This window comes from Sturnira hondurensis, unplaced genomic scaffold (genome assembly GCF_014824575.4).
Source record: "Sturnira hondurensis isolate 20B ecotype Veracruz unplaced genomic scaffold, ASM1482457v3 Scaffold0000942, whole genome shotgun sequence".
NCBI lineage: Eukaryota > Metazoa > Chordata > Mammalia > Chiroptera > Phyllostomidae > Sturnira > Sturnira hondurensis.
In genome coordinates this window covers 29,698-51,840 of record NW_028073573.1, presented here as the reverse complement: position 1 = coordinate 51,840, position 22,143 = coordinate 29,698, and the positions used below count along the sequence as shown (strand labels likewise).

The window sequence follows — 22,143 nt, the reverse complement described above, 5'->3', positions numbered from 1 at the left end:
AGTTCCTTAACAGAACTCATACACTTGATATACATTTGAGCACCTACACTGGTCTAGCCCTATGAGCAAAACTGATTGACAAATAGAAATATAAATTATTCACATATCTGCCTTTTCAAAGCTCACATCCTAGTTTGGAAGAGAATCAAATAAACATCCAAGTGCAAAGCAAGGTAATAATTGTTACATATGCATCACAGTCCAAGGGCTTGTAGGGGCTCAAATAATCCAGGTGTCCACCAACAGATTAATGGGTAAATAAAATGTAACGGATAAAACCAACAGACTATTATTCACCCTTTGAAAAAACAAGACTGTACATGCTACCACATGGATGAACATCGAAGACATTTTGCTAAAAGAAATTAACCCATCCAAAAAGTCAAATATTATGGGGTTCTCCTTATGTGAGGTACTTAGAAGAGTCAAATTCAGAGATGGAAAGTGGAACACTGGTTACTTGGGGTTCCAGGGAGGTGAGACTGGAGAATTATTATGTAAAGGGTACAGAGTGCCTATTTGGGGTGATGAAAGTTCTGGAAATAGATGGTGGTGATGGTTACAAAACATTGTGAATGACCTTACTGTCACTGAATTGGACACTGAAAATGGTAAATGTTAAGTTATACATATATCTTATCATAAAAAAGGTAAAACTATAACAACCATATGTCTTCCTGGCAAAAATGAGGCCCTTAAATTTCCTACGGAAGCATAAAATAATTCCACCAGTTATTTTGTTCGGCAACTACCTTACTCAAGCCTCTGGGGAGCACCCTTCGCCCTGGTGATCCGGCTTTGGTGAGGGCATCACCTGCACCTGGAAGAGGCACCTTCCAAGAAGACTACCATTATCACAAGTAAGAATGCACCCCCACACCCAGCATACTGACATTTCCGGTGGCGATGGCAGCTATTTGTAAGACGGCCTTATCATTCTTCGTCAGCACCTTGGAGTCCAGGAACAAAAACGTTGTTTTCAGATATTTTGTTCTTTCTCCAAGCCCAATGAGGGTGAATCTTGGCTGGCTAAAAAATCCAAAGTTGAATATTGAGGTAAAAAATGCAGTTGAAGCAATACATTGCCCTATGAAGCCCTGTGTTATTATCCTTGTAGCATATGGACAAAAAGACCTTATTCTTTGCCTCTTACTTCAAGACTGAAATGGCCCAGATGGCATTCAGTGAGTGGTATCTTGTCCAAATGCACTTATCAGCACACTCCTGAGGGATTCTGAACCGATTTCCTGCTTTCTTGGAAAACCAGGGCAAAACCTACTTTACACAATACTGTTTCAATTCAAGTGCATAGGAATGAAAACTAATGATTTCCAATGTGAACAGTCAACTGCCCTGATATCGTTTTGCTCCCTGAGTGACGTGAATTTGTCCAATATTGTCGTTTGTGTGATTGAAAAAAGAATAGGTAAGTGGGTTTTAATTTTTCACCACTCAGGAAATTGCCATTTTTGCACTGTCCACTTGTGGACAAAATCTGTGTCCTGCCTCACATCCTCTTGGTTCAGCTCTCGCTCCAGCCATCGCTGCAGCAACCTGTTTGGAGCAGGTGGAACCTGGCGATATGTCCCATCCCCCGTGCTGGAGCATCTCTCTTCCTGTGGGCACCACCACATGAAGCACCGCAGGGACCAGCCCAGCACTCACTAGCATCACCTGAATGTACGAGGAAGTAGATGCCACAGGGGCAACCCTCGAACGATGGGCATGGGGAGCTGGTGGGTAAATACTCCTCCTCTTCCAGTGCTGTCTCCATCATTCGTTAAGTGGCCCTCATGGGGATCCAACGCCCCCTGTTGTCCATAAGACTGATGACCTCAGAATGCAGCATTACTAACTTTTCCTCCTTCCTGGGTTCCTTCTCCTTAAATTTCATTCCTGTTTTTTGAAAACACTCCCATAATTAGAATATTCTGGAAATCAATTAAGATATCTTCCTGAACAGGAGGCAGGAGATACCGAGGCCTGATTGCTGGAGGTAAGCTCTAGTGTCTATGAGCTTAATGGATTTTGCTCTTTTCAGTAATGCTAGTTCAGTTTCTGGAGTTCAGTGCCAATTTGGTCCTTACATTTTACCTCCTTCAAGTGTATGCGATAAGTAGATTTAGTAAATTACTATCCTTGTTAGACATGCCATAAATTCTGTATGGATTTGTGATACTGATTGACATTCTTTAAGTACAAATTAAATTTTTTCAAAAGGGAAGAACATGAATCTTAAAACATTTTTAAAACTTGAAACAATTCAGGCATACTATAAAAAGCACAGAAAATAAACTTAATGGCATACCAGTAAGATGAGACAGCTAGTAGTACTTGATCTTATTCACTTTGAGGCCATTATTTCAGTACTATAATACATTTTATTTATAATAGTATAAACAAAAATACTAGTTTTTAGTAAAGAACGTATTTCAGCACAGCTAAAGCCTCACCCAATATCTGCTTCCATCCTCTCCTCTCCATCTGCAGGGACAACACAATTCAGAAATAGTATCCTCATTCTCACACACTTCGTAGTTCTGTGCAAATACACTCCTATCGACAATGTTTGTTCCCTGCATCTCACTCTTGTTACTGTTGGGAAGTGTAGGGGCAGTTCTTGGTAAAAGGAAACAAGCAACCAACCTTTCTTCTCTATTTAAAAAATTTTTTTCTCTTGGACTTTGGTGTTTGACAGTTTCAGGACAGTGTAACAATATAACCAGGTATTTGAGAAAAATATATGAGGCCTGAGGCTCATTGTGATTTATAAGGCTGAGAATTCCTGACTAAACTCATTTCTGGAAAAAGAGCCTCTTTCCCAAGCCAGAGAAAAAGCCACCCCTCCCCGAGGTGGCTCACAGGACCATCCGCGTTTTGACTCAGCGCGTGGCACCTGGGGTCAGGCATAGCCACCTTCTCTTGTGCTCCGCGTTGGAGAACGAGGCAGCAGGAAGCGGTGGGCAGCACTGTCCTCACACCTGGGTAAACATGTAAGGGTGTGATCCAAACAGAGACACTTTGGGGTAAATAAAATGTCACGGATAAAACCAACAGACTATTATTCAGCCTTTGAAAAAAACAAGACTCTCCATGCTACCACATGGATGAACGTCGAAGACATTTTGCTAATAACGTGCCAGGACCATTTTAGGTGAACTGATCTGGGCTCAAACCCTGGCTCTGCTTCGGCCGGCTGCATGCGTTTGGTTGTTAGGCGGCTGTGGTCCTGACCTGCTGGCCTCCAACTCCAAGTCCCGAGAAGTGGCCGCAGTGCTCCGTGGGCTTGAAGTTTGTCAACCACTCCAGGTCTTCATGGAGCTCACTGTGCAGACCATGGGTCAGGACCTGGCTGTATTTTCCATCCCTGACGTCCTTCTGTGTGTTCAAGGGCCAGTCTGGGATCTTGTGCTGGCGTGGCGTCTGCCTCACGGTGATGACGTGTTCTGCCTCATCCTCGGCGAGCCCCCTGCCTTCCCTACACTGCCACGCATCGCTTCGACCACACCCATAACTGCAGTGATGGCGAAGGCTCTTTTCTGATGCCCATCGATACTGGTGATGAGCACTAGCGAAATGTGCTACAACTTCTGAGAGGTTGCTTGGCACACAGAAGCAGCCCAGCAGTGGCCGTGAGCTNGGGTAAACATGTAAGGGTGCGATCCAAACAGAGACACTTTGGGGTAAAGGGGAGACAGTTAATAATGTGCCAGAACCATTTCAGGTGAACTGATCTGGGCTCAAACCCTGGCTCTGCTTCGGCCGGCTGCATGCGTTTGGTTGTTAGGCGGCCGTGGTCCTGACCTGCTGGCCTCCAACTCCAAGTCCCCAGAAGTGGCCGCAGTGCTCCGTGGGCTTGAAGTTTGTCAACCACTCCAGGTCTTCATGGAGCTCACTGTGCAGACCATGGGTCAGGACCTGGCTGTATTTTCCATCCCTGACGTCCTTCTGTGTGTTCAAGGGCCTGTCTGGGATCTTGTGCTGGCGTGGCGTCTGCCTCACGGTGATGACGTGTTCTGCCTCATCCTCGGCGAGCCCCCTGCCTTCCCTACACTGCCACGCATCGCTTCGACCACACCCATAACTGCAGTGATGGCGAAGGCTCTTTTCTGATGCCCATCGATACTGGTGATGAGCACTAGCAAAATGTGCTACAACTTCTGAGAGGTTGCTTGGCACACAGAAGCAGCCCAGCAGTGGCCATGAGCTATTTTTCTTAAGAAATATGAAACACTCCCAGGCCTGATGGGTCAAATATTGTTTCCCTCCAGAAGAGGGGATACTGGATACTGACGTCAGTTTCCCCATCTAAGCTCCAATACTCTTTGATTCTGGTTCTTCTTCTGAAATTTGTATTCGCTTCCAAAACTGGTCAGACACAGTACTTTCCACTCAGGCCACTGGCCTTTGGCGCTGTGGCCAGACCAATGGAAACAGCCATGGACCCACCTCTGAGAAAACAGCGTGAAAACTGCAGGCTTCCCTGGGATGACCCGCCGAACGTTCTTGTCTGATGTGCCCGCTTAGGGTCTGGTGTGGGAGCATCTGCTTAGAAACGTCGAAAGGAGAGGGCACAGCCTTCGCCTCCTCTTACCTCGTGGCTCTTCTCACACATTGATCAGAGCTGAAGCATCTCCCTTTTGCTAGGCTTTGCAAAAATGGTGTGTAAATGGCAATTTGTCACAGTGAAGAAGTATTAGCAATCCAGATGGTAGAAGAAATAAAATGTGCAATCGTTGTATAAAGTTCCAGAATCACTTTATTTAAAAATGGAGTCGTACGTGCATAACAAAATAACATAAGTAATAAATGAAACAAAAATAAATAAGGAGAATAATGTATTCATTAAAAAATAAAAATAACATAGTAAAAGGCCAAATGTTTAAACAAACCTGTGTAAACACTTAAATGATAATGTAAGGAGATGGATGCTAATGCATTCCTAATTGACTACCTTCTCCCTCCCCGGGGACATAATTGGTACCCAAATATTCAATAAAAGAAGAGACAATTGATGATGTTGTTTCACTGATTCTTCAAACGGACTGAGCCTGTTTTAATGTTTCACACATTGCTTCAAAGCCTTTATGTCTTTCCGTTCATGTTCTTTAAAACATTTTTTCAGTGTTCCTTTATCAGGATGGGGCATTTAGCTTCATCAGGAGAATAGTTCATTTACCCTTTTTTAAAAAAAACTTTAAAGAAAAACACGAGATCCATCACAAAATAGACTTTTGTTTTTACATCTCTACAAAAGGGTATTTTTTGCTTTTCTTTTTGCATCTTTATTAACTGGCCCAACAACACAGGATTTTTATAAAATCCTATAAAGTTCTTCAGTGTATAGTTAGTTTCTCAACACAAATGTAGCACAGGACTATGGCTAATATATTTTAAAGCATTTCATTAATTTGCAAAGGTTGCAGTTTTAACCTTTATAAACTGATAGCATTGAGGGGAAACTCCAAGTCTACTAATAATATTTAACTGAATTAAGATTCACCCAAAGTATAGTGTTCTGGAAACACAAAGATACTTGCTTTCTTTCAAAATTTACCCAAATGTGACCTTACTGGAAAGAGAAAAAAAAAACTAGTTTATAGAAGATATTTTTCATAGGCTTTCCGTCTTGCAGAGTCTTTATAAATGAGTAAGAAAGACAGACAGAATTCACTATCGGGTCCTACAGGGAAACACATAGAAGCAATTCACTCTGCCTGAGAGTGAAACTATCAACTAATCTCATGACTACTGGTTCTCCAAGTGCCCTAATGCAGAAAATTTTGACTTCATGATCCTTCCGAGGACTTTGTTTTCTCAACTGTCACATAGAAACTCGGTAACACAGGACCAACATAAACGTTCTTAGCTTTGAAAATATACTCCACCTACACTACCTGTCCAGTTTAATCTCTCTAGTTATCATTGGCCCTAAAGTGAGAGAGAAAATCTTACTTGCATAAAAAGTTTTTTTTAAGTGCCAAATTCATCTTTTTTGAAAGTGGAGTAAAATGCTGTCGGGTTAAAACAAATACAGTACCATCAGTCTCCTATGTACAAAAAAGGCGGTTAGTCCTTACTGATCTACAGACATACCCACCTACCACTCCCAGCATATCTTAGTGCAAACATAATAGTTCATCTTTGTAAAGCCCAAGTAAATCACATGTATGTTGGAAAATTTTAGAACATAAGAACGACTTTTTTAAAAGGTCAGTTTGACTGTGGAGAGTTATATATCACTGTATCCAATGGCGATGAGTACTAATATAAATCCTATTATTGAGAAGTAAATATAAGTGTTTAACAAATCTATATAGGTGAACAGAAGGTCCATTTTGGTGAGCAGCTTGGCACAGGAGACACGGGGGTCAGAAATGTTGGGCATTTAGCTTGCTTGTAGGTCACAGTACAGCTTAAAAAAACAGAAACAAAAACCTAGGCAGAGAAAGGATGTAATTATATTCAATTTGAAAATCATAAAACCACAAAAGGTGAAATCACCACAATCTGCTTTTTCCTACATGTGCACCAAGTAGCTATCTAAGTGGCTGGAAAGGATGAATATGCTACCACGTTAGAGGGGGAAAATACATAAATAAAATTAAAAAGCCAGAGATAACAAGATTGTACTTGACCAAGCTGTCTTGTTTTGTGCAAGTCAACACCACGCCGCTGCCAGCATTTCCGGTCATTCCACAGGTGATCACTTCCTAACAGTCAGGAGAAAGTCACTCAGGGACTGTGATGTCCTCCTCTTCCCCAATGGGGTTGAATCTGTTGAAATGGATGCTGAAGTTGGCCTTGGAATTTGCATTCTCAAATTCAGCCGAGACCAAAACAGCAGCGGAGTGCAGTACCCGAGGTTCCAGGGGGCAGATGGTTGTCTTCTGGCCCGGGCTGCTGTGGTTATTCAGGGGACTGGACTTCTGCTTTGGTGGTGAAGGCAGGAGAGCACTGGGAAATCCCATGCTGTTCAGAGCCCCCAGAGTTCCATCTGGGTCAATCATAGCATTGATCACTGAGGGAGGGAAAAAGGAGGAGGGGGAAAAGACATCTGCCGATGCGGTGAAGTTTGGATTGGAACATCGCTATGACTTGGACAATATTTTGACTATTGATGCTTTCATTTGATGCTTAATTTTTGCTAATCCTTTCTATACTGTTTTAAACCCCATTTCAACAATGTGGGGGCTGATCTATAGAGCTTACAGACCTGAATGCTTTCTCTGGTGCCCTGAACAGCTCACGTAGGGGCATTTCAGAACCTGTTGGAAGACTGGTATTTGGAGATGTGGAACTCAGAAAAGACCTTTTTAAAATCTGCTTTCCTTTTTTCAAGGAGGATAAATACTGGTTATAATTTTAGTAAAAACTTCCAGTGGAATGAATCACTCTGGGAACTGGGGAAGGGTTGCTATTGATGGGGTTTGGAGTAACCTGAGGCCTGGGGAAACTGAACGATATGAGCCCACTCTGAGTGCCACCAATGGCATGCTGTCATTCATGCTGGTGACAGTGCCAGGACATCGGCTGTGTGCAAATGTGCATGTGTGTGCTGCTGAGCCCCAAGGATCCTCCTGTAGCCCAGAAACTAGTACCCCCTGGAAGCCCCCTCTGGCCAGATGGACCTTCCTACCTCCATGGAAGAGCCAGGTGAAACCAGTTTCCAATACAAAAGACCTTTGAGTGGACAAGGAAAAATCTTAGGCAGTGATTTTCAACCTGGCCTTGGATAGAGAGGGGTTTTGGGAAGGAAGCACAGACAGACTTAGGAATCACCTAAGAGGTCCTTTAGGTGTACCCCGTGCTACCAGATCACAAAGCCACTTTTACTCATGGGGTTCATCCAGATGCTCATGGGTGCTGAGGCTAAATAAAGACTGAAAATTGCTTAGGTAGGACTCATGGATCATGTCTACAATAACTCAAGCAACAAAAATTGAGTAGAATTAGCAGTTTATTCCAGAATCGGCTTGTTGTACCGCTGGGGACACCTGGGTCAAGGCTTCCACAGGCACTGACCCATGATTGAGATCTGACACAGCCTGTACAAGGTTCCCTGTCTGAGTTCAGGAGGCGCTAACTGAGCCTCTCTTCTCACTCTCTCCTCCGGTCCCCACGGCTGAAGTGAGGCACTCGTTTCCTGGTCACCCAACTGTTATTGTTTGTGTTACCAGTTCATTTGGGTTATACCACAAGTATAATTTAAGAACTGCCAGGCCAAAGAAAGAATGTTAGCTCTTCATAAGCATTTTCAGTTGCATACAGATACTTTAGGACATTATTTTATATATTTTTTACATATTAGTATCTATATATCTACATATAAGACTATAAATTAGTTTATGACATCTAACAATATGCCCAAGATTTCCCTTGGCTGTCTTTTAAATTACTTATAATGGACTTTAAACTTTCTTTTTATGAGTAATTTGGATAATTACAACCTTATATTTTTATTTATTTATTTTTAATTTTTTTAGATTATTTATATATTTATTTATTTATCTTTAGAGGGGAAGGAGAGAGGGAGAGAAACATCAATGTATGGTTGCCTTTTGTGCATCTCCTGCTGGGAGTTGGCCTGCAGGGAACCAGCCTGCAACCCAGGCTTGTGCCCTGACTGGGAATCGAACTGCGATCCTCTGGTTCGCAGGCTCGTGCTCAATCCACTGAGCTATGCCAGCCAGGGCTCAACTTTATATTTTTATATATGTCATTGTATTTTATCACATAATGTTCTAATAATAAGAATATTCTAAGAAATGTCATTCACTATGCACTGTTCTAGATTGTTAGCTCTTTCCACTTAATTCAATAGTAAATTTACCTTGTAGCTGCTTTTCAACTCTATTTAGCTCCTGTGAGATAAAAGAAATCTGTAGGGAAAGCAGTGACAAAAATTACCCGACCTTACAAAAAACATTTTTATTTGATGGGCAATGATTCTCAGATTCATTTCATTTGGGATATTTAACATTCTCTGCAGGGCACTACATTTGTAGCAATAAGAAATGAAATGATTAGGATATTCAGTAAACAAGATTTGAAATTTTAAAATCTTTAAATTAATGTTAAAATAAAATTACTTTTTCCCATGAGATAACGATAGAAAATGGAAAGTTCAAAATGATATCACTATTAAGAAAATGTTTTGAAAAACTTATATTGATCAACACTGCAACAACTTTGCAGACGTGCCTAAGGATTTGATATTCTTGGAATAATGTATAAGCTTCCAACCTCAGTTTTGGGACGACTCTCTGATCAATGAAAATCTATGCAAATTTTGAGGGGAGGACAAGAAATTTATTAAGCAGATGGAAAAGACTCATGTCAACTCATATTTGAGTTTGGCTCTTATTTCAGAATTGCCTGCTTCTAATGAACAATTATTACAAGAACGTGAGTGCACGATAATAGTAAGAGACATAAAAGGTTCCCCCTTCATGTTCTTGTAACTTCAAAGCAATCAGTATTTTAAACTCCTGCAAGAGACCGTTTAAGGCATAAAATTTCCCAAATATTGCATTCGTATCTTCCTTTAAAAATGTAAATCAACAAACAGCTCAAGAACAAGCCTATCAACCCATTAAGATAAGACGCTGCTACCAAGATGTTTTACCAGTCAAGGAAAATTACCATACCATGCTTGAGGTTTTCACAATAGGAACTTCACTTTCAGTTCTTAATTTGCTTTCTATTTCTTCCCAATTCTGATCTTTATCCTTAAATAATATTCTACAAATGAAAAACTAGAGCATTTTAATTTAGAAATCTATCACATTTTTAATAATACAAAAACAAGGTATCTTTTCAAAGCTAAACAACAATGAAGAAACCACTAAATATGAATAACTGCAAATAAAGTACTGAGCCAGTATCACCACCAAAATCGTTTCTGTGAGAGATCCGCATTAAAAAGTCACTGAGTTTAAATTAAAAAATTGGAGGAAAAAAAAAAGTCACTGAGCGGTTACGAGTATGTACATATGCTCTTGTGTATTTATTTCATTTATTAAAAACCAAATGTAAAACAAATACAGATGGTGATATAACCCCCTAAATTATATGGAATTTGTAATTAACCACCAGTTATAATGAAAACAAAACTTTGCTCAGACAGAACATATGCAGTATAAACATAGATGAAACTAAGATTAAAATAGGTTGAATTAGATATGAATTACTGTGTCTCTTAAGACTTCTTTATATAGGAAAAGGAATCTTCACTGATGAGTGAAGTGTGAACATTATTTTAAAAGTTAGAAATCGGAGTGCTTACAGTGTTTTTCTTTAAAAATGTTAATTCATGCTAGTATATTGCACATAACTACTGTTAGGAGTGAAGACACTATCCTTTTGATAAAAAGAATCACAATAAAGATAATTATCTTTATGTTAGAAATTAAATTAAAATATGTTAACTTATAAAGTGCCACACATTTTGATTTGTTATTCAAACATGGTATCATTCTTGCCCCAATACTTGGGAATCTGAACCATGACTCAGCAGTTTTTGAAAGATGTAAATGCCAGGCATCCTTTTGTTTTCTTTTTAAGTTTCTTTATTGAGCTTGGAAATGTAATTTACTGCCTTATATAAACATCAACATTCTACAAGTAAATTACTTATCTGTATTTCTTCAAGGATCAATGTGCCAGGTTCAACTTGTTTAAAAACAAGAAATTCATGAATATCAAATCAGGTGTAAAATACCTGATTACTCATAACCATGCTTTAAAAGGCAATAATGGTTTTAGAATCCTATATAAGAACATTCTGATCTACTGCTGAATCTGTTTTTTTTTTAATGTATTTTTTTTAGAGAGAAGGAAAGAAAGGGTGGAGGGAGAGAAACACTAATGGGGTACCTCTTGCATGCTTATAAGTTGAGGCTTAGCCTTGCAACCCAGGCATGTGCCCTGACTAGGAATCGAACTGGCAACCTTTCAGTTTGCTATATAACACCCAACCCACTGAGCCACACCAGCAGGGCTACTGTTGAATTTTCTAACCCCCCCCAAATAAACATCCTTGTCAAACACCTAAGGGCTATTATCTTTAAGACTATTATATTACAGCATAAGTAAATTATTTCGTGTCTTGTGAGAGTCCTAATAGCACTAGGACTGGTGGGAAGTAAAAAAACAGTGATTATTTCATGGACCAACTTGGAACTACAATGGTCTTGTACTAAATAGGAAGTCTGTGATTAGCCACGCAGTGCTGAAAATAGTGAATTTTTCCCAAAAATGGTTACTGGGAAAAATGTTTGTGCTTCCAATTGTTGAACCACACATAGTTTGCATAAGGCCCTTTTCCATACATTTTCTGACTCTTTAAAGAGTATGTAAACTGTCCCCTTCACTGATGAAGAGGATCAAACTAGAACAAAGTTTGAAGTCTTATATAATTTAAAATACCAGTATAACATGGAAGAGAAATTGTTTCTGGTTACTAGTAAAGTTAACCTACATGATTATAGCTGTTCACTATCAATTATAAGGTGTGTCATTATCTGGGACGTTTATTTCTCTGTCTGTCCCCTTCATGCTGCCTAACGAGCCAGTGGCTATTACTCCTCTCTAAAACGGAAGGACTGTGGTCGAGGTAGAAGTAAAACTCAGCGCCACTGACTTCCCTTGTTCCCTGGAGCTGCGGCAGTAGCAGGCTTGAGAATGGGGACCAGGCGACGATTAATAATATAAGGTAACAGGTTGGCGGGACAAAACAGTACCTGATCTTCCCGGCGGTTTTATCTATAGACTGGCGTATCTTCCTGGAGAACTGGAACACGGACGACAGCAGCCGATTGTCTCCCATGACCTGAAACAGCCAAAGAGAAGAACAGACGCTAAACCATCACCTCAGCCTTGTGTCGTCACCAGGAGCAACATCAGTCACGGCTCACTGTTCTTAGGGACTTTTAGTACTCACGCCAAATTTAATAAAAGATCAATGAAGAACACAATTCATGTATAACTAACTACATTGACAAAGAAATATTTGCAAACCAGTTCCTCTTTATTCAATAACTTGTGAAGTTTCCATTCTGTCTTTGTCATATCATTTTCAAACATCCATCCACGTTATCCTACCATCCCTGACTGTCAAGATCCTGGTGTCTCATGCCTCCAGCGAAATCACCGTAAGAGGGACAGCAGAACTAACTTAGAATGCTAAATTTACTATGTATTCTTTCGTCAAATAACATCAGAAAGATGCCAAAGATTCCAGCCCTTGTTCCCCAGGGCAGTCTAATGGGATGGACATATTTTTAAAATTTATTCAAGATACAAGATTTTATGATGGTGGTTGGCACCTCCCCAGCTGAAGCTTGAGAGCAAGACCAGAGGTCAGCACACTTGCATAAAGGGCCAGAGCGACGCTCAGGCCAGTGGTCTCAGTCACAACAATGCAGCTCTCACTGAGGCGTGAGAGCAGCTCCAGGTTCTGCACAAGCAAGGGAGCATGGCCGTGCTGGAGTAAAACTTCACCGAGCGGGTGGCTGGATTTGGCCTTCGAGCTGTGCTTTGTCAAGGGCTAAACCATGAGAGGCACAGCTAGTGCAGAACGCTGAAGAAAGGGCGAAGCTTAGGGCTCAAGGGTGGGTTCCCAGATCGGCTCCCGAGACTGCCAGAACTGCATCTGGACACCAGAACACAATCCAGAAAACAACATAAGGCTCTGGATGTTAAAAATGCTTTAAAGGCTGGTGGGGAGATCACGGTAACATCCAGGAGATACCACTGTTCTATACAAATGAAGGTAAGAGCTAAATTTGTGATTCAGCGCTGTAGGCATTCTAAGGAGAAGGGAGTTCTGGCACAGGGGATAAATGCAGCAGGCATCATGGAAAGTGGTCCTGACAATGACAGGGATTTGAATTTAGGGGCATAAAAGGTCATTTAGATGTGAAAAGTGACACATGAGGTGCTGAAAGGCTACAAAAGCGCACTGGTATTTTGTGAGTCTTGAGGAATCACATAAAAAGGGTGGAAGAGACGTATTAATCAGGATGAAGGGAGAAAGGGCAAGGTGGACTAAGGAAAGATTATAACAGAAAAGGCGCTCTCTCTTTTCCACCCCCATAAAGTGTAGTTCGGTGTGACAATATATTAAAGATTTTGTGATATTAATCTTGAGATAACTATTAATCTAGATGTTTCCATTCTCTTAAAAAATATAAACTGCCACACAGTTTAATTGCATTTAGAGGAATTTATCTTCCTAGACCTCAGGACAGAATGACCGTGGATAAGATTAGGAGATGGGTCCTTCTCCAATCATCTCCGGGCCAGGCCGGAGAGAGTGCAGTATAAAGCCACTGTGTTTCCTGCAGCCACACCTGAGGCGCTAGCTAGCCGCAGTCTTCAGTAAGGGAGACTTTTGCTACTCGGTACTACTGAAAACATGGGTATTCATACATGCTGACTTTTAGCTCCTGTTCCTTAAATCTGGGATCCACAAATGCCAGCGTGGGAGCACACCCTTTTGTCGACAGCCCCTTTCTATATTCTCTTTCTTCCCACCCCTAAGCTGGCTCCTGTGCCACCTCTGCGTATCACCTCTCAGTTAGCTCTTAGGCATTTTAATTCAGGAAAGAACTGTTCGTGTTTTGTTCTTCCCCCAGATTTTTCTATCAGGTTGTTTTGTCTTTCTCACTGCTTGGTAAGAGTTCTCCATATCTTCTGGACACGAATCCTTTGTTAGCTGTATGTTTCACAAGAGTCCTTTGCATACTCAAATTTTATCAATTTTTTGAAAGTGAAACTTATGTCTTTTAAAAAAAACAATGCCTACGGGAATGTTGAAAGCTATTTAGCATCTTTTTTCACTACAAGTTTTAAAGTATTGCTTTCCCCTGTTAGAAACCTGGTTCATTTGGAGTTCGTAATTTGCACAGGAGGTGATGTCAAGGGGCAATTCCATTCTACCCCCAGACAAGCACTTTCCCAGCCCTGTTTGTCCAACAGCTCCTCCTCTTCCCATGGGGAGGACCGCCCTCCTCTGCCAGTTGTCCATGCTGCCGGCTCACTCACTTCATCTCTGCTCCAGGTCCTCCGCCTGGTAACTGTCAGGTGATCAGGCGGCTCTGTGGGCTCGGGTCTTGAATCACCAGATCGACAGTTGTTTCCTTCTGGTGTTTTAGAATTAACCAGTGGGGGGATCTTGCAGAAGTTGAGACTTTCATCAAAAACACGATCAACCAACTAATAGGACAAGAGCAAACCCTTATGAGAATGATTAGAAAAAGCACAGATATTGGCATCATAGTTTTTTTTATGACTAAACAGAGTTATTTCATTCTCAGGTAGTAAGAGAAGCATGATATCTTCAATAAACCCATTATTCTTTCTTTTTATAAGCACTTCAATGTGTCTGTTTTATAAAATAGATGTTCATCTACATAGATTTTATGTTCAAAAGCCAAAATAGATAGGTATTAGAAATTTGACTCTTTCATGGATGAGATTTCCCCCAAATGAATACAGGTGGTAAAACTGAAAACCGGCCATGGAGATGGGCAAGGAGTTCATTTTACTCATATAGCCTTACAGGAGGAAAAGAATCTTTTCCTTTTAGTTTCCTATCTTGTTTTTTCCTTATTTTTTCCTCACCAAATCCAGGTGACACATTTCTTCACAGATATATAAATGCAAATTTCAATGAAGCTTACAAAAGGAAAAAAACATTAAATCCACAAAATAAGCATTTTGGTATCAGGTAAACTTGTGACAATGATACTTAAGTTACATGTTCCAACAAAAAGGCTATACTGCCACCTACAGTGCAAATTATGCACATACACTACAAAGTAACCACGGTTTACTGAAGAAGGAATAAACCCTAGTACAATATTCAGAAATAAAATTTAAAAAAGAAAAGTCCCTTTAATGACATTTTTGGATGATTTTACTGGGTCTGAGTGAATACCTAATCATGTTAGATAAAATTTAGTTAGCTGAGAAGACATTAGCTTTATCATTGTAAGTGTACTGGAGGGACCGTTGTATGTCTTGCCACCAAGAAGATCCTTCTGTTTGTCACCAATAAGGATGACTTAACATACATTCTCAATTGATCTGTGTGGTAACAAAACTACACAGATGGATGAAGCACCATTTACCAAATTAGACAACACATAAATGGAGGAAAAACCAAAAAAAATGACCCTTCGGGAATTAGATTATAAAAGGCACGGGCATGACAAAAGCAACCAAGGATAGTATTAGCATAGTTTACCAGAATTAAATTTGTCAAAAAGGCTAGCCACTTTTGGTTACTGAAAGGGTTTTCTCAAGTTCCGCTGAGGAAAAAAATGCCAATCAGCCACAAAAATAGGCTAAATATAGAGCTTTATTGAGGTAGATGCGCCTGGGTGAGATTCCTTGCTCTGGAGAGGAGATCAAGAAGGCTCACCGGGGGATAGGGACGATGGGGGGGGGGGCGCGGGGGGGTTTATTTCCCTTGGCCTCCCGTGGGAACTGGGGATTGGTCCCCCCTAAACAAAGCGGGATACTGCATTAGTTTCTGTGCGGATGTCCCTTTTGGCAAAGCCCAGCAGGAGCTTCTTCCTATCCCCGCCCCCCCTAACAGTTACTATTGAGAACATTATTTTCTAAAATACGGAAGTGGAATCATCAATATTAGAGGCTGGCAAACGGCCAGGGAATAAATATTTTTGGCTGTGTGTCCAACCAGTCTCAGTGCAACATCTTCTTTGATGCTGTAGCTCCAAGCAGGCAGAAGATAATTCAACAAATGAGTGTGGCTTTGCTCTGACAAAACTTCACTCTTTCAAATGCCAATTGGTAGAGCCAACTGGACCAGAGTACCAGCAATTTTGTGTCACACGTTAAAGGTGCCTCCTGGAGCAATAGTATGTGACTGCTGCCCCTACAGTTGGAGAACAGGAGCCACGGCTTTGGAAGGACAAGGGTCCTTCTGCTAATTTACATCCTGCAGAGTTTATAAGGATGAGTATATACAGGGGTGGGCAGAAGTACGTTTACAGTTGTTCATATGGAAAATAATATAGTAACTAATAAATGATAATACAAGAAAAACTGTTTGACACACATAACTATAAAGCTGCTTTTACCCAACCCCCGTATTTGTATATGTATACATGCATTTTGATTTTCAGAATATGCTTGTGTCTGTGAGTTTGTGAGTGTGTGTATATTTATCAACAGAATGTGTAAAGTAGGAAGACTGTAGAATTTTTCCTCCTTTGCTATGAGAGCTATCTCCTAGTTCACTAGCTATGAAGATACCTTTTAAAGTAAGGTATTTCACAGCCAAACTTTATAGAAAATTTATACAGTAACTTATCAGATTTTGGTTTGCTTTTCACATAGCATTTATGTTCCCATTTTCAGTAAAACTATGCACCATTAGTTAGCAAAGTACTTCTTTGAAATTATGTCACAACTTCCTGCTAACAGCAGGCCCACCGTTAGCCTTTGCCAGTGTTGTTACCAAACATAAGATAAATTTGTGAAAGCAAAGATGGAAAACACGGAGCTTCATGCACACGGGGAGGGAGGCTGTGAGAAAAAGGAATTAAGCCAGAAGCTAAAAGCGAAAGAAATCGAGAAAAGGAAGAACCTTGTGCATCGCTCCGTGAGGGTCTCCTACCTCTTCTCTAGTGTTTATGGCAGAACCAGGGGTGGTTGCGGCAGTGCTTACTGTAGTGCTGGGGGCAGTGCCCGAGGACGTCACCGAGTCTCTCTCTCCCGCCACGTCGTTGATTTCCCGAGCAATGAGAGCGAGATCCTGGTAATACTTTGAGAAAAGCAGTTTAAGCCCTTTAAATGGCAGCTCTAGAAACAACCAGTCATGTATGTTGCATCTCTAGAGATGTGTACCCCAGACTTAGGACTTGGAAAACTTCTCTGACTGGTTATGAATCAGGACACATTCTCAGAGAAGCTGAGCGGCCCGCTCGTGGCCACGCAACTCGAGGTTGTAGCTGCCTGTGTGGAAGGCAGCCAATGCAGGACCAGGTCCCAGGCAAAGAGCTCGTTTCCACAAAGCCACCTACATGTATCATCAGCCGCATGGAATGAAGAACTAAATAACTGCCATCAGTGATAATCAAAGGAACAAATTTGTTTCCTTTACTGCTACATTTTTAAGGGGGAGGAACTTACAAAATCTACCATTGATACTAATGTTTTTCTGAAAAAGATTCCAATTCAAGAAGACTTGGAAGTTTTTTAAGTTATACGGCCACTACACGTGAACTTTATTTTGGCTGTTTCCACGGGGAAGTTTTTAGAAAGACAGAACATTCTAAAAGTCATATGAAAGCACCTTGCAACTTTAAAGTTCACAGTAGCATTTTTTAACTTATGCAAAATATGAGCTTGAAAGACTTACAAAAATTCAGTAATTGCATGCAAATTTAACTATAAATTGAAAATGAGAAGCTGAGTTGAGGGCTGTGGCCCAACAGAAGCCATTTGTGGCCAGTGCCTTTATCATTTACTGGTGTACAGATTTACGGGTCTCGTATCACGTGTCAGGCACTGTGCTACGCACAAAGACGTAATGATTAGTCCCAATACACTTAGAAAAATGCAATGAGCACATTATAGTAAAACATAATGTAGTCAAACCGTTATATTACAATATGGTGAACACCATTAAAAAGCTTCACATTCACCAACTCATTTAATTCCCACAACCAACTGTAAGAGAGGTATTGATCTTCTTGTTTTACAGATGAAGAAAATGAGGCAAAGGAAAGGTTATGTGACCATTTTCTGGTTAAGATCACAAACAGTAAGTGGTCTGACCAGATCTTACATCATGCTACATCTGGCATTACCATTCTATACATAATTTTAAAAAATTGATTAACCATTGAAATACTTTTTAAAATAATTTTATTTAATTCTTGTTCAAGTACAGCTTTCTGTCTTATATTCCCAACCCTGCCTGCCCCCTGCGCCATGCTCCCCACCTCCCTCCCATTTCCGTCCCCCACCCTCAGTTATTGTCCATGTGTCCTTTATACTTGTTCATGTGAGTCCATCCCCTTTTCCCCTATGATTCTCTCCCCTCTCCCCTCTGGACCCTGTCAGCCTGTTCCGTATTTGAGTGTCATTGGTCATATTTTGCTTGTTTGTTTTGTTTAGATCCCTGTTAATGGTGGTATCATATGGTATTTGTCTTTCACCGCCTGGCTTATTTCGCTCAGCATAATGCTTTCCAGTTCCATCCATGATGTTGCAAAGGGTAGTAGTTCCTTCTTCCTTTCTGCAGCATAGAATTCCATTGTGTAAATGTACCATAGTTTTTTGATCCAGTCATTGACCGATGGGCATCTAGGTTGCTTCCAACTCTTGGCCATTGTGAATTGTGCTGCTATGAACATCGGGGTGCATAGGTTCTTTTGGATTGGTGTTTCAGGGTTCTTTGGATATACTCCTAAGAGTGGAATTGCTGGGTCAAAAGGCATGTTCATTTTTAGTTTTCTTAAAAAATTCCAGACTTCCGCCAAGATGGAGGCATAGGTGGAAACACTGTGCCTTCTCCCACAACCAAGTTTGAATACAACAAAGGTTTGGAGAACAAAGACACAGCCACAAAACAGAAAATTGAATTATACGGAAGTCTGAAAACCACTAACCATTCAACGGGCACGGTAAGAGGGGCGGAGCCAGCAGCAGAGCAGGGTCAGGCAGGACAGATCCCCTGACCTAGGCACGCAAGTGGCCCGGACGCAGTCAGGGTGTGGGGCAGACTGACCTCGGATGCACATTCACACACAGTGAGACAAACCACGCAGGCCCCAGGGGGCGAGGGCTGACAGCGGTGGCACACACGCATGCAGTGGGACGAAACGCGTGGGCCCGGTGACGGTGGCAGCTGCCGTACCTGTGGGGGCCGTGGCAGGAGACGGCAGATGGATGCCATTGCTCCTCTCTGACCCCGCCCCCACATACAGACTCACAACCCAGCCACTGAGTTGCCCTGCTCTGGTGAACACCTAGGGCTCCGATCCTGTTACATAATAGGCAGGAACAGCCCAAAAGATGGAACAAGAAGAACTCAAAGTCCCAGAGCTGATAACTCTCAGTGACCGAGAAATTGCCAGCCTCTCAGAAGCACAATTCAAGACACTATTTATCAGGATATTCACAGAACTGGTAGATTATAGTCACAAATTACATAACATAGTCACAAATTAGAGGAACATATGAAGGCTAAACTAATGGAAATGAAGGGAGATGTCCAGGAAACAAATAGTGATGGAAAGGAAACTGGGACTCAAATCAATGGAATGGACCAGAAGGAAGAACGAAACATCCAACCAGAAAGGAATGAAGAAATGAGAATTGAAAAAAATGAGGAGAGGCTTAGGAACCTCCAGGACATCTTGAAACATTCCAACATCCGAATTATAGGGGTACCCAAACAGGAAAAGAAACAGCCACGAGTGGAAAACTGATTTGAACAACTAATAAAGGAGAACTTCCCCAGTCTGGCAAAGGACATAGACTTCCAGGAAATCCAGGAAGCTCAGAGAGTCCCAAAGAAGCTGGACCCAAGAAGGAACACACCAAGGCACATCATAATTACATTAGCCAAGAGTAAAATGAAGGAGAGAATCCTAGAAGCAGCAAGAGATAAGGGGACAGTCACCTACAAAGGAGTACCCATCAGACTGTCAGCGGATTTATCAAAAGAGACCTTACAGGCAAGAAGGGGCTGGAAAGAAGCATTCCAACTCATAAAATCCAAAGACCTACAGCCAAGATTGCTTTATCCAGCAAAACTCTCATTTAGAATGGAAGGACAGATAAAGTGCTTCTCAGATAAGGTCAAGCTCAAGGAGTTCATCATCACCAAGCCCTTATTATATGAAATGCTAAAGGGACTTATATAAGAAAAAGAAGATGAAAAATATGAACAGTGAAAGGACAGCAAACTCACAGTTATCAACAACCACGCCTAAAACAAAAGCAAACCAAGAGGACAGCTAGACCAGGAGCAGAACCATAGAAATGAAGAACACATGGAGGGTTAGCAACAGGGGAGTGGGAGGAGGAGAAGAGGGGACAAGGTACAGGAAATAAGTAGCATAGACGGTAGGTAGAAAATAGGGGGTAGGGCAAGAATAGTAGGGGAAATAAAGAATCTAAATAACTTGAGACAGGTGGTCATAAACTAAAGGGGGAAATGGTGGGGGAGGGGGAGTGTAGGGTAGAGGGGAATGAAGTGGGGGAATAGAACAACTGTAATGGTATAATCAATAAAATATATATTTTTTAAAAAAGGAAGGCTGATAAAAAAAAACCCTGTAAGTTTTCCAAGTCTATTTTTCTAAGTTCAGATTCACCTCAGAAGGAGGCTTCTCTGCTGGGAATTAAGACAAAACAAGGAAATTTTGCAGAGAAGATATTTGCAAAATGGATTTCAGGTTTTCAGATGGTAAATAGACTTCTCCTTGGTAGAGGTAAGTTTTTCAAGTCTAGAGAAAAAAAACTGGACTTGGAAAACAATTTTTTTAGTCTTGTTTTCCAAGTCTACATCCACCTCAGAGGGAGCCTTCCTTGCTTGGGAATTAAGACAACCTAGGGAGTCTTGCAGAGAAGGTGTTTTCAGAATGGGTTTCATATTCTTCCAATGGTAAATAGGCTTCTCCTGTGTAGTGTTAAGTTTTCGACATCTAGAAGAAAAATGGACTAGGAAAACTGCACCTGGAAAAGGTACAGCTTTCCAAGTCTAGTTTTTTACGTTTAGATCCACTTCAGAAGAAACCTTTCTCACTTGGGATGTAATACAAAACTACAGAGCTTTGAAAAGGAGGTATTTGCAGAATGGGTTTCAGGTTTTTGCATGGTAAATATGGTTCTCCATTTTAGTGTTCAGTTTTTTTAGTCTAAAATAAAACTGTACGTTTTTCAAATCTAGTTTTCTAAGTCCAGTTCCACCTCAGAAAAGGCTTCCTCAGTGGGAGTTAAGACAAAAGTAGAAAGTCTTGCTTAAAAGGTGTCCACAGAATGCATTTCAGGTTCTTTAGATGGTAACTATACTTCTCCAGTGTAATGTTAAGTATTTCAAGTCTAGGAAAAAACTAAATTTTCCAAGTCGAATTTCCAAGTTCATATGCACCTCAGAATGAGACTTCCTCACTTGAAAGTTAAGAAAACACTAGGAAACCTTGCAGGGTAGGTGCTTTCAGAATGAATTTCAGGGTTTTTGGATGATAAATAGGCTTCTTTAGTGTAGTGTTAAGTTTTTTAAGTCTGGGAAACAAACTGTAAATTTTTCAAGTCTAGTTTTTCAAGTCCAGATCCATCTCAGAACGTGTTTTCTTCCCTTGGGAGTTAAGACAAAACTAGGGAGCCTAGCCAAGGTGTTTGAGGAATGGATTTCAGTTCTTCAGATGGTAAAAAGACTTCTCCAGTGTAGTGTTAGGATTTCCAAGTCTAGAAATAGAAACTGTAAATTTTTCAAGTCTGGTTTTCCAAGTTCAGATCCACCTCAAAAGAAGCTTTTCTCGCTTGGGAGTTATGAGAAAATGAGCCAGCCTTGCTGAGAAGGTGTTTGCAGAATGGGTTTTAGGTTCTTTAGACTGTGAATAGGGTTTTCCAGTGTAATGTTAAGTTTTTAAGTCTAGAAAAAAACCTAAGTTTTACAAGTCTAGTTTCCAAGTCTAGATCCACCTGAGTAAGAGCCTGCCTCGCTTGGGAGTTAAGGCAATAATAGGGGGCCTTGCGGAGAAGGTGTTTGCAGAATGAGTTTCAGATTCTTCTGATGGTAAATATTCTTCTCTTGTTTAATGTTAAGTTTTCCAAGTGTGGAAAAAAATGAATTAAAAAACTTACAGTTTTTTTATTCTACTTTTCCAAGTCCAGATCCACCTCAGAAGGAGCCTTCCACAGTTGGGAGTTAAGACAACCTAGGGAGTCTTGCAGAGAAGGTGTTTGTAGAATAGTTTTCGTGTTCTTCTGATGGTAAATAGACTTCTCCAGTGTAGTATTAAATTTTTCAACTCTAGAAAGAAAACTGGTCTAGAAAAACTACACATAGAATATTTACAGTTTTCCAAGTCCAGATTCTCCTCAGAAGGAGACTTCCTCCCTTGGGAGTAAGACAAAAATTGAGAGCTTTGC

The 22,143-nt window shown here is 40.9% G+C and overlaps 1 protein-coding gene and 1 long non-coding RNA gene across 2 annotated transcripts in view; one reads left to right on the top strand and one right to left on the bottom strand.

Annotated features, from left to right (window-relative positions):
* Positions 1-3,695: 3,695 nt before the first annotated feature.
* LOC118994808 (40S ribosomal protein S18-like) lies at positions 3,696-4,308 on the bottom strand. The gene has a single exon (XM_037057582.1). It carries the CDS (start codon positions 4,306-4,308, stop codon positions 3,784-3,786), a length of 525 nt encoding a protein of 174 aa, XP_036913477.1. The 3' UTR covers positions 3,696-3,783.
* Positions 4,309-5,880: 1,572 nt separating this feature from the next.
* Positions 5,881-22,143, top strand: part of LOC118994750 (uncharacterized) — a 21,878-nt gene continuing 5,615 nt past the window's right edge. Inside the window, exons 1-2 of the long non-coding RNA XR_005068135.1 lie at positions 5,881-5,966; positions 16,073-16,079. This is a non-coding gene — a long non-coding RNA (uncharacterized LOC118994750). The remainder of the gene's footprint in view (positions 5,967-16,072; positions 16,080-22,143) is intronic.